The sequence below is a fragment of the Danaus plexippus genome, chromosome 23 (genome assembly GCF_018135715.1).
Source record: "Danaus plexippus chromosome 23, MEX_DaPlex, whole genome shotgun sequence".
NCBI lineage: Eukaryota > Metazoa > Arthropoda > Insecta > Lepidoptera > Nymphalidae > Danaus > Danaus plexippus.
Window position 1 is genome coordinate 415,909 of NC_083551.1, and position 12,474 is coordinate 428,382.

General features: G+C 31.1%; 1 protein-coding gene across 2 annotated transcripts; it reads left to right on the forward strand.

Moving 5' to 3' along the window:
• Positions 1-58: 58 nt before the first annotated feature.
• On the forward strand, positions 59-5,954 carry LOC116774851 (translocator protein). 2 transcript variants are annotated; one of them, XM_061524005.1, is made up of 5 exons: positions 59-223; positions 3,035-3,270; positions 3,644-3,738; positions 5,046-5,248; positions 5,742-5,954. In XM_061524005.1, the coding sequence occupies exons 2-4, from the start codon at positions 3,036-3,038 to the stop codon at positions 5,214-5,216; spliced, it is 501 nt and encodes a 166-aa protein (XP_061379989.1). In that variant the 5' UTR covers positions 59-223; position 3,035; the 3' UTR covers positions 5,217-5,248; positions 5,742-5,954. The 2 variants fall into 2 exon arrangements, with proteins under 2 accessions (XP_061379989.1, XP_061379990.1); XM_061524006.1 differs by lacking the exon at positions 59-223 and adding an exon at positions 282-419.
• The last annotated feature ends 6,520 nt before the right edge of the window (positions 5,955-12,474 follow it).

The following is a 12,474-nucleotide window of genomic DNA, read 5'->3' on the forward strand; positions in this document are numbered from 1 at the left end:
GTAAAGTCACGATATTTCAATATAATACAACAAAATTAAGAAGGCAATTGTCGTTAAGACCAAAGTTCAACATTGATTTTTATACAATTCAGTGGGGTTTTCTACATGGAATAAAAGTTTCACTGCCCATTTTCCAATTTTCTCAAGACTCTCATTATTATTGTCGTAATTCATAACTAGACCAACTTCTACTAAGTGTGGGACTTATCATTAAAAGCAGAACGTAAGTAGTTTTTTAAATTATTTATCCCATTGGGTTATATTTAGGAATATAAATTACCGGTTCTTGAGTAAACAAAATTATTCATCCTTTGTAATAAGTGACTATTACTTGACTTTCAGTAATTTTAAAATTACGTCATTAAGTACTTTTGTGTGATATTTCATATTGAACAATTGTTGTAAAATCGTGTTTAAAGGTATGTAAAATAACAAAATATCTTTAATAACACAAAATTTTTCGAATATTAGAATAATTTATCGGTTTTACTACAACGAAAAACTTAAAATTTAAAATTCGAATGTACAAACAAGTTCATTTCTATAAATAGTCAAGTCACAAGTAAAAAAGTAAATCGGGAGAACATTTTGAAATTCGAACGTAATATAATTTTTTTTTCTTATCAAAAATTATGTTACGAAATATATTAAAAATGATGTCCATGTTGGAATATTATTTTATTGTACAAAGAGTTAGATAAAAATTTATAAATATAAATTTTTTATTATAAACTAAGGCATTTTCAGAACAACTGACACTCAAAACATTTTAAGCTTCATTCTAGGATTACAGAGAGATTTATTCAACACGATAACTGTTGATAAAATTTACTTTTATAATCATAATATCTTATCTTTGAAAGTAAAGAAACTAAAACTGAGTAATGCACCTATTGCGGCTGACAAATGTCTTAACATGAAACAGATTTCATTTAGATCAGGCATTTCAAATACACAATATATCTTGTAAAATATGACAAATGACAATTTCAATTAAGGTTACCATTATCTCAAGTGGTTTTTGTAATACCTGGCCGATATGTTCTGTGATGCGTTTACTATAAAAAAATATCCTATAAAGTAATAATAGTGACAAAGTTACCTGTTGTTTGTGATTTATGACTAATTTTGCTTTGATTTTAATTTCAATTCATATAAAAAATTCTGATGTTTATCCACAAACTCATAAGCTTAGTTTCAATTGCATTTTAGATGTAAAATGTGATGAATAACTTTGTTCCTTAATCCACAATTGAAAACATAAAAAAAGGTGATGATTTATTAAGGCTTTTATCATTTTAACATCCGATCGTTTAACATATTTCCAGTTAGTTTGAGTGACCGTGTAATGCTTTGAACAATTGGTTGTACAATACTTTTAAAGAAATGCAATGTTTTGTAATAATTCTTAAATAGTAATACACCTTTAAACTGATTTATATGCGTCATGCGAGCGGGTGAAGTATCTCAATGTTTATTGATTTATAATTGGGAAATACATTGAAGTGAAAAAAAAAAACAAAAAATATATAAAAATAGATCTGACTGTACATAATTATATAGTAAGTTTGTTTTCTATTTCAATTAAATATAAATTACACACATATAGTATTAAGTTACAATGGTTTAGGAATATTTAATATTATCTGTTGCTCAGTGTGAGTATTGCACCAGAATAAAAATATTAATTTATCTGTTTTATGAATTTTTGGTGTTTTGTTTGTTTAATTTAATTTTAGATGATAGGAAAATAATTTTACTATGCAAAAGTAGTGTTTTAACCAATTATTAGATTTTTTAGGTTTCGTTTTTTCATTTACGTATGTCTTACAATCTGGCTAAGATTTAATGGTGCAAGTCTTGTTTATAATTCGAAATGAGGATCTAACGATGTTTGAAGTAACATACATGCGTACATACACTGTGCCGAATATTTAATATATGATGTCATCAACTGTTTTTGAACGTAACAAAATGCGTTCTATCCTAACTGTTTTAAAACGTGACCGGCATTATAAAATCAACTGTGCATTACTATTTTGTATAATGGGTTTTGGTTTGTTATAAGTTTAATATCATTAAAATAGCTTTTTGCGGTCTGTTTAAATGTATTTTGTGAACTGATAGATATATAATATAAATACGCTATTTTATATTCATACCGGACTTAACTCTTTGGTTATAAGAAGATAATTTAATTATTGCGTATATTTTTGAAAATAAACGCTTTATGTTTCGCAAATAATCAACTTTTCATATTACATCTGTAAGCTAATCACATTCGTTTCCGTAAACCGATGAAAGGTTCATAAAGATTTGTCAAGAAGCTTCTAAAATTATCTATGATTAGAAAATATAAAAAACGTCTTGAATAACATAAAATACACAGAAAAGTTGGTGCGCAATCTGTTAATAGATGTTATAAATAACTCCCCGCATCTAAGGAACTAGTTAATTTCAAATCGAAAAAAGATATTTAAGATTAGGTATAATATAGTTATGAATTTGTAGCACTATTCTGTAATTCCGATCTGTGTTAAGTAGTCCTAGTCTAGATGGTATGTAGATTAAGAGAATAACTTTGAAATATAATAAAGACAAAAATCTCATGCCCGGGATTTACACTCGCGAGACGAGGCACAAGCCGAAGCACAAGGTGACAGTTTAAATAGTCGCTCGACAGTGTAAATTACAAGCGATTCCAGTCTCTATGCACTGGTGATAAGAACGGTGACTTACACTTTCGATCGAGTATTTAAACTGTCACCTTGTGATTCGGCTCTTGCCTCTTCTCGCGACTCGCACGCGAGTGTAAATCCCGGGTTACATTCCTTATTTTAAAATTTCCTCAATATGTTGTGGAAATTATGAAAAAAACAATGGGTGCTATTTATATGAATAAATAGAGCCTTCTTTGAAATTATAAAACATTTTATCGTAGTGTCTTTGTGGATAAATTACTACAAACTAGACACCTTTCTGATGGATGCCCATTTAGTTGAAATGTCAAAGTAATGGTCTAAAATGTCTTCAGTATGGCGAATTGGGCAGCAATAGGATCGGTGATTCTCCCCAACGCTGGGGGCTGGGCTAACGGTTTATACTTCGCCGGTCAGATCAGAAAGGAAGGTGGTAAGGCGTGGTACGATGACCTGAAGAAACCGTCGTGGAACCCACCCAAGTGGGTGTTTGGACCGGCTTGGACAGTTCTATACAGTGGGATGGGTTATGCGTCGTATCTGGTCTATGAGGAGTGTGGAGGATTTACTGGCAAGTCTACCGAACTCACTTACCAGAATATAAAGTCTGTATAATCTGGTTAGAAACATTGACATTGATAGGAACTGTATTTAAAATAATGAGAATTTGTTAACTAAGACCCCGCTTGTGTCAGGAACTACTGATTTGATTACAGAAATATCCAATATTAAATATATGAGGAAGTTTTAACGAAAAATTGTGAACAATATTCCTTTTGAGAATTTTAGTTGCTTGTTGTGAATTAAAATCAAAATTATACCTTCATTGATGATATTGTTGTGGACCTACCTTGAAATATTTTCTTAATAATTTTACAAGTTTTTTTTAACCAATTCCGGTCAAAGAGTGTTATGATATGTGTAATTCTATCAACTCACAACAGATGACGCTGTGCTCCCGCTATCCTTGTATGGAGCGCAGCTCGCACTGAACTGGGCTTGGACGCCGATATTCTTCGGTCTTAGGGACCTGAAATTGGTGAGTAAAATATATTATGAACTATTTCAATGATAAAGCCTTTAAAGAAAGTTTGTACGGATGAAAATCTAAGTTTTAAGCCGATAACTGTCGATATATGGATCGAGTCTGAGATCGCGAGTATCCATTCAGATAAAACTAATATTATCGGATTACTACGCGTCATTTAATTATTTCGAAATTCAGTACTGCCGATGTCCGAAAACATTAGTACTATTTAACTGTCTATAGATTTATATTCGCGATAGTAGACAGCGTAGACAAATCAAATTTTCTACCAAAGAACTATCGGATTATTATTTCGTTGTCAAATCATAGTAAATCTGAAATAAAATTATAAATACGTAAGAACTGTGCTTGTTTCTCCCAACTTGACGGATTTCGATAAAAAGCGTAATATTTAATGAGATTTATATTAGCATATGAAAATATAGCCTTGATAGATGTTAACGAGCTCGTCCGTATGAAACAAATGAGTCGGAATGAAAATCAAATGATCTCCAGCGACAGCTCGGCTGAAGACGTCTCAAAGGCCACTTCTCTCTGGTGCTCACCTGAAGATCACTCAACTTCAATTATCTGTAACGGCCAATTCAAATCGATCTTTTCTGCTTCGTATTTTTTCATTCAGAACTCATTCCGTCGCGGTCAGACAGTGTTTTAACGTTTATTCTCTTGTATTACAGATACATAGAATTATTTTGATTTCTATGGAATCATTGCGTTGTCTTTTTTTATTGTGAGTTATAGGAAATTTCTCATTTTTTTCTAAAGAACCAGAGAAAATATCGACGTGTTGTAGCAGCAAGGCACGGTGAAGCAACATTATTTAATAATAATGAATTGTCACGACAAATGTTTAATTATAATTCAGAAGTTTAAAATTGATTAGTTTTTTGTTCAGAGGTACAAGCGCGGGTTAACCAATATGACAGGAACTTTGTGACGAACAAAGCCTTGGGTATGAACACAGGATGTCATGTCTGGACGCCGCATCATATTTATTCCGTGCCAACAGATTTTTCTGTCATAGCTCGATTGTTACCAAAATATTATAATCTGTCCGGCTGGTGTTAGCACAGTAACGAAATAAAATACAAAACTTAACTTACGCAATCCATAATTGTTGTTAATGAGTTGCAACCGAATAAAGTTGTCACAATTTTTCGTCAAGATAATGGCAAAATTTTATCTGAAGTCCCAAAACACACATCTGTGTGTTGTTATATCTATAACCATCCTAGGACCACGGCGTTGTAAAAAGGTGTATAAAATCCTATTCCCTACAAGCTACACAATACCTGCAGGCTTTCATCGAGATATCCGTCCTGAGCGGTGCTGCCATCGCCACCACAGTATCGTTTTACTGTGTGAGTCGTAACGCTGCGGCGTTAATGCTGCCATATTTGGGCTGGCTGGCTTACGCTTCCTCTCTGTCGTATTACATCTGGAAGAATAATGGCGACAAGAAGGAGTGAGAGGATTATGGAAGAAATAAGGAGAGTAGAAGGTAGGCTCGGAAAGAGATCATAATTTTTATATTATATTAATTCTTCTATATGGTACCTATACTATTAAAGACATTTAGAATATTTAGAGTACAAATAAGATTTAATGTATATTACATTTAAAATTATTAAGTGCTATTGTGAAGAAATGTGCGGTGATAAAAGACTCGTCTATCTACGAGCTATAAAAAATAATAGTCGTGCGTGGAGTCCGTCCGCGCGGTACAAGTCAAACTGTGTAATGTTAGAATGAAAGCAGGAAGCGGTAGAAATTGATTTTTAAGGATTCTTTAATGTGTCTTTAAGACAAACCTTAACATAGTTACAAATCACAATTGATTGCCCAAATGAGTTCGAGCGCCACGCTTTCCCTCTCGCTCTGTATCTCCCCCCCCCCCCAGGAGCGTTAACCGTTTACGCAACCTCGTTGCAAGTCGCATAAGAAGTTTGACTTCAACAACAACAGCGTGTATAATATTAATGTTTTTATTCCAGATAGAAGAAGCACAACCTTCGAGACGAACAAAAATATCCGTGATTTAAATCTACTGCTTAACGTTCTTTGTTAACGCGCTGTAATTGTGTGAGGTCTCCTCACTACTCCTGTTTAATAGTTAAGTGTAAGTGTCCTTACTTAGAATTGCATTCCAATGCATTTAATTTTTCTTCGAATATATATTGTATATATCAATAAAGGCTTATAGGTTATATTTTGTTTTATTGTAGTTATTGTATCCTTAATATATATATATATATTCTACTGTACGAGTGTATGTCACTACAGTCCTCTTAAAAGTCTGTACCGATTTAAATGATTTTTTTTATATGTATTGGGGTGGCGCCCCAGATGGTTTATATTGACCAGTAAGCCAGCTACATCCGGTGTCTAGGTTATTTAGTGAGGTCTGAAACTTTCGCAGGTAATCATTTAAATGGAACTTATATTTTCGGATTACTATTATTCTTAAACTACATACTACCGACTGACGTCTGTTCGGGAGTATGTTGTCAGAAACAATTATAAACGGGTAGTAATCCAAAACAATTAGTTTCATTCAGGTTATTTAAAATGACAAGCCGGTAAGTAACCTAGGTTACGATATGTATCTTTTAACACATTTTAAAAATGTCTTTCTGAGCGCAACTCTGATGTTCATGGGTTTCGATATACATATATATATATATTGTATATAAATTATAATAATATTGTATTGTATATTAATATACCTATATTAAAGTAACACGTTATGGTTCAAATTTCAACGTAAATATTTTAATAGAGATGTTAATAAGATCTTTATAATTAGTTATTTTTTTTTATAACGGAGCGGTAATTTTGTCAGCAACATTTATTAAGTTTGTATTTAACGAGAGATATCAAATTTTTAAAACTTTTAAGAGCAAATATAAAAGTGTTTATCAAACGGTCATTACAGAAGCGACTCATTAAACTTGCGACACAATCAGTGTTCGGGGACAGATCATATCTTTTCTTTTCCTTTCTTAACTACAAAACGTTAATGAGGATACAATCGAAATAAAAGATATCTATTCAGTTCAAATATAACCAGAAACACCTAATTGTATTTAAATTGAGACATCTTTCATAGTTTTATCTTTTGATTATTTTATTGCAAAGAAAGTAATCTTAAGAGATACATATTCGGAATATTATAAAAGATTTTTTTGTATTAAATAGCAAGTACAAGTTTTGCATCGGATACACTATACGGAGCATTTCGTTCATTCGTAAATCTTCGTGAATGATAGCAAGAGGTACCTAAGGTGCTGATTTATTCGTAGGTAAAAATCGTAAACAGAGATATCTAGGCGTTTAAATTCTTATAATTTAAACAAGTCAATGGCATAAAAAAAAGAACATGTCCATTTTTAGTTGCAAAACTAATATTTATTGTCGTTTTTCTCATTAACGCAACAAAAGCCATTGAAGCAACGATTGATTGGACTTACATTAGTGACGTCACACCTATGAAACGTGTTTCAATACTCTTAAATATATTTTGACTTCAAAGTCCTTTTGAAGAGGGTGCGACAGCGGATTTATAGATGAATTACTTTAAAAGGTATCGACGTGATACTTAAAGATTAACACGGACGTATTAAACGAATATTGATTAGAAATTTAGGATCAAAGAAACTGATTTGTTTTTTTTTTAATTTCGATGTCAAAGAAGGTTATCCAAAAAGTATCTATATGAGAATTTCTTTTTTTCAACACATCGGATGTGTATGTATCCTGTAGTTAAACAAGGCTTTCATTATTTTAACTATGGGATTTCATCTATTAAGTATTAGTTTGTCAATTTGACAATATTTGAAGTGGGTTGGATTAAATTGTGTCATGTTTGCAGTTTGCTTCATTAACATTCGAATACGTTTGAATAATTTTGGTCTAATTTCTGTACGGCTACTGTATTTGACAAAACAATGAATTAAATTTATTACTTCAACATAGCATTTGACAATATATATGTCGCGCCGACAGCCTTCTCGTATCGAAAATATTCCTTTTCGTGTATTCGTTCATTATAATTGTTTTCAAATTACCCACTTCACCGATGTTAATAATTTTGTTAATATATCAGGTGATTAGTTTTTTTCAAGTATCCACAATTGTAATACTGAATTTACCATATAAAAGTCCAAGTATAATCGTACTGAATTCATTCTACATTGGTCGCTCTTAGGAGCCACAGGGGAAGAATCTCTGCTATACAATTCTTGACATTCATTGTAAGAATTTGTTAGCAATAAACAAGTATCATTTTGAGTAAAGACTATCTTTGCTTCGAAATGGAAGCCTGTCCATCGTCATCGGTACTTAACGCCCAGACTCGAAAGCCTTTTAAAGGACTAGAGTCTTGGCCAAGGTTCCACGAGGATCCCCTCGCTCTCACATATAAATCGATATAACAGTATTTTCTACAAAACATTTCCCCGTGTCGAGTAATTTTTTTCAAAAACGTTTAATACAGCCAACGAAATATGCAAATAAGTTGATATGTTCTAAGTATTCACATTGTCTGAAATAGTTATTGAAGGTTTCCGGTAAGGCTTGTTTCACACTATACGAACGATAATATCAAATAATGTGAATGAAACACTAACATATTTACCAATAGTTTTGATTAATTATTAAATTTGAAAAATATGCCTAAGCTAGAAGATTGTTAGAAAATATATATTTATAGAATGAATTTCATCCTATGTTTTATGAATGTTTATTTAATATACTTAGTGTTACTGGGGCTTTATAGAATTGAATGTTAGATGTCTGTGATGAAGCGATTCTGAAGTCGACTGAGCAGAGATCACTCCAAACATGATAGGAATTACATGCCATGTTTGTCATGACATGTACAACGTGCCTACAGACCGGAAACGGTTAAGTTATTGGCATTTTGACACATTTAACAATTTGATTATTATAAAGCTAAATAGTTGCAGAATAAGTATATAAATCTTGTGAATCCCAACACTGAGGTAAGATATGATCCTCGTGTCTTTATTTGGTATAATATTTATAATAATTTAATAGCCTCGTTGTAACGAGCGTAGTGACGCCGCCATCTTGTCCGTGAACGCTGCTCTTCCATTTGGAGAGCTCGGATTAAACTGAGATCAAGCTATGAGGTTTAGGAATATTATAAAATAACTTTAGATAGGAATTTTCTGTGTAACGAAATTCATATAATTTAGTAGATAACTTTTGATGATGTTTTTTCTTTTACAAAACCCATATATCTTCGTAAGATCAGGTAATCATATACTACTTTTGTTAGTTTATTAAATTTTTTAACATTAAATAGCAAATCAGATTATTTTACCTTTATTTTGTAGTTCCTATTTTGTAAGATTTATCGTTTAAGTGACATTCCAGACGGCCATTTTGTCAAAACGAAATCAATGGATCAAGGATTTTGTAGGTGTAGACTTAGATTAGTTTTGCGCGGTTTGGGAATTAGAAAGGAAGTTCAAAAAGCAATGAATTATAATAGTATTTAGTTTAATTCTCCATAATCACTCAACATATATTTAGAATCTTTGCAAATATAGTATTAACGTCGGTAATTGGAACGGAAACGGGAAACTCTTTGTATGTAGTGTGACACCTCAAACAGGTGCTAAGTTTTACTCGATAATGTCATTTGATCCTTTACATCAACACGTTGTTGTATGAGAAAGTAATCTTCGTTTCATCTCATTATCTCACCTGATATAATTGATATAAATATATTTTTGAAATTATACAAGACAAAAGAAAAGCAAAACGAAGGGAATTACTGATTATATTTGTTACGTCCAGCATATTCTTCGCAATTTAATAGGAATGTAAATTTCTTACACTATTTTATAAACAGAGGAAGATGTTCTTAAGTTTTAAATAACTATGCAAGTATTTTAAGTGCCAAAGCTGGAAGAGTCTCTCAGTTAACACAAAGTTTCGAACTTTTAATATAACGTTTCAAATAGCGAAGAATTATCTAGCCAGACAGTTTTGACTACAGTAATTTCCTTTAAGATTGTTATGCGGCCACTACTAAGGTCTACACTCTACTTGGGTTAATTAACAATAACTATTATTGTTATGGTTTCTGAACCCCGATGTATAAAGAGCGGTATTATAAGTTTGAGGTGTTTGTGTGTGTCTGTTTGTGACATCGTAGCTCACAAACGGATCGACCTATTTTGATGCAGTATTTTAATTTAAATGCCAAGTTCTTTGTGGTGGTTTTATGGTTATTTTTAAATAATATCTCTGAAGCAGTGTAACAGTGTCAGATCTTTTTCATAATGATGTAAGGCATTTTTGGTTTATGATAAAAAAAATTAAGGGCCTATGATCTAGTACAATCTTTTTTGAAAATTTAATAACATTTTCAGTTTTTAAATTAAAATTGTTAATCCAGTTAAGGACTGGCGTAGTTATTATTGACTAAAACAACCAACAGAGCTATAGAGATTTCTTTAAAATTATCAATTTGATTTTTTTTTTCATTGAAAATATACTTCTGGTAACAATGCTTTAAATGCACTGATAGTACTTCACTTTCGTAAAAGCTTCAATTGTTTATTTTTATTTTTTAATTACTATCATCATAACAATATATAACTTATGTTTATACACGAGCGATTATGACTGAAATTTCAGCATTAAACGAGTTTGAATCGAACGAAATACCGACAGTTTCGCGTTAATTATGTCTTAACACACGATTGATGTTATAAAGCGCACGATTGTTATTGAAATCACTTACTTTATAGTTTGATGTAAACTAGTATTAAGGGTTTATAAATTATGACAATGACTAGGTCTAAAAAGCATACACGTAAATGAAAGTATCGGATATTTCGTTTCGGACACGTTTTTCGAGTTATTATTAGTAAGCATTTGATGCAAATGTTGTTTAAGGGCTTGAGCAGGCCGCCATCTTGGATAAGCTATGTTGGATTAGAGATGACGTTACAGAGCTAACTTTTCATTGTTATTCAATTGGACTTTACGCAGCCAAAGTTACTTCTTGCCACATTAGCTATCTGGCAGTGCATATTCCCCTCAAAATCAGTAACGCCGTTTCATATATAATCCGTAAAAATCGACCGACAGACAAAAATATTATGGATATATAACTATACCTATACATATATATGTAAGCTTTGTATACTGTGTGCACATAGCTTGATATAATCATAAGTTAATGTGTACTCTGTCTAATAAGATGACACTGTACATTATGGTTAATTTTGGTAACTAGTCGATGGTATTATGGAGGGTGATAAAATTAAAGCCTGGCGTGAAGTTAAACTTATAAAATATTGTCTAATAGTCTTTCACAAGGCTGATTGTGTAGCTAAATTAGTAGTACAGTGTCGATCTATTAAAATATTAGAAGTAAAGAAGCTTTAATTGTCGATTCTATTTTAGGTTAGTACTAACATAGATCTTGAAAATTAAATTTGTAATTATTGATAAGTTTTACTATATCTAATACAAAAGTTTTCTATTTTAGGATAAATCAAATTATGTGTTATTTACTCCCCTAATACAAGAACATATTATGTATTATTATATATATATTTTTACTTTTTGTTCAAGATACTATTTCCATTAAACAAGGCGGGCTTAATGCCTCGCCCTCGCCGCAGTACAACCTTTAGTCAATAAAGTTTGACTTATTATTTAATATGTTGTATTTTTATGATAGTATTTAACTACGGATGTGGGTTAACTTCTGAAATCTACAGATATCTAGATGACAGACAAACGTTAAATTTGTAGTTTTAAAATTAAGTTTTGAAATTTTAATTATGTTACACAAATCTTAGTGTATAGTAAAATTATATTAATATTTGAAATGGTGAGACTTGTATTGATTCATGAAAGGAATTATATATTTTTTTTATAAATACAGAGTATAATATAGAAAAAAATGTTCATTTTCAACACAGATAATATACAAAGATAGATTTCTATGTGAATTTATATTTCCAATCTGTACTCTGGAGTACATTTACACATACAGAGAAACAAACTATAGTTATAACAAAAGACATGAAAATGAAACGTTCAGAAACAGGTAAGTTCATGTATCTTATTTACATAAACAAAATGTAGATTTATATAAAATACATTTTATGTTTTGCAACGAAAGTGCTTTCGTAGGAATATATTTTTACATTTACACTGTTTGCTTCATGACAACTTACTTTGAAATATTATATTTTGACTGCACTTATCATGGCTTCCTGCTCTACGTTCGTTAAACTGCTATTTATGTGTGAAATAGTTTATTTTTAAACGGTTTTCATCGAGATTTACGAGTTTCACATTTGAGATATTATTCTTATTTTTATATGCATGCGCGGCTAAGATTATACTTTAATTTATTAGGTAGGCCATGGCGCCATTCACTCGAAGTTGTGGGATATTTGGCAAAAATCAACTTCTTTAAAGATTATTCCTTATGATGAAAGAGTTTTCTTTATAGAGTTCTTAAAAGTATACTTTTATTTTTTTAAAACGGCGTGAAAGTTTTCGAATGATGGATTCAAAAACAAAAAAAAAAACAAACAAAATAAAAGTGTTACCAGTTCTGTTTTTGTGGTAATAAGTCCATAAAAAATGTTATGTTAATCATTTCAATTGTTATTCAATTATGATCAGAGCAAAATGTAGGTATTGCAATTTGCAAGTAACATTAACTAT

What these genes read in the sequence shown, in the direction of transcription:
- LOC116774851 (XM_061524005.1), top strand. Translation starts at nt 3,036, where the DNA reads ATGGCGAATTGGGCAGCAATAGGATCGGTGATTCTCCCCAACGCTGGG. An exon ending in GGAGTGTGGAGGATTTACTG is followed by an intron (nt 3,271 to 3,643) that starts GCAAGTCTACCG and finishes AACTCACAACAG; the next exon opens with ATGACGCTGTGCTCCCGCTA. An exon ending in GTCTTAGGGACCTGAAATTG is followed by an intron (nt 3,739 to 5,045) that starts GTGAGTAAAATA and finishes CAATACCTGCAG; the next exon opens with GCTTTCATCGAGATATCCGT.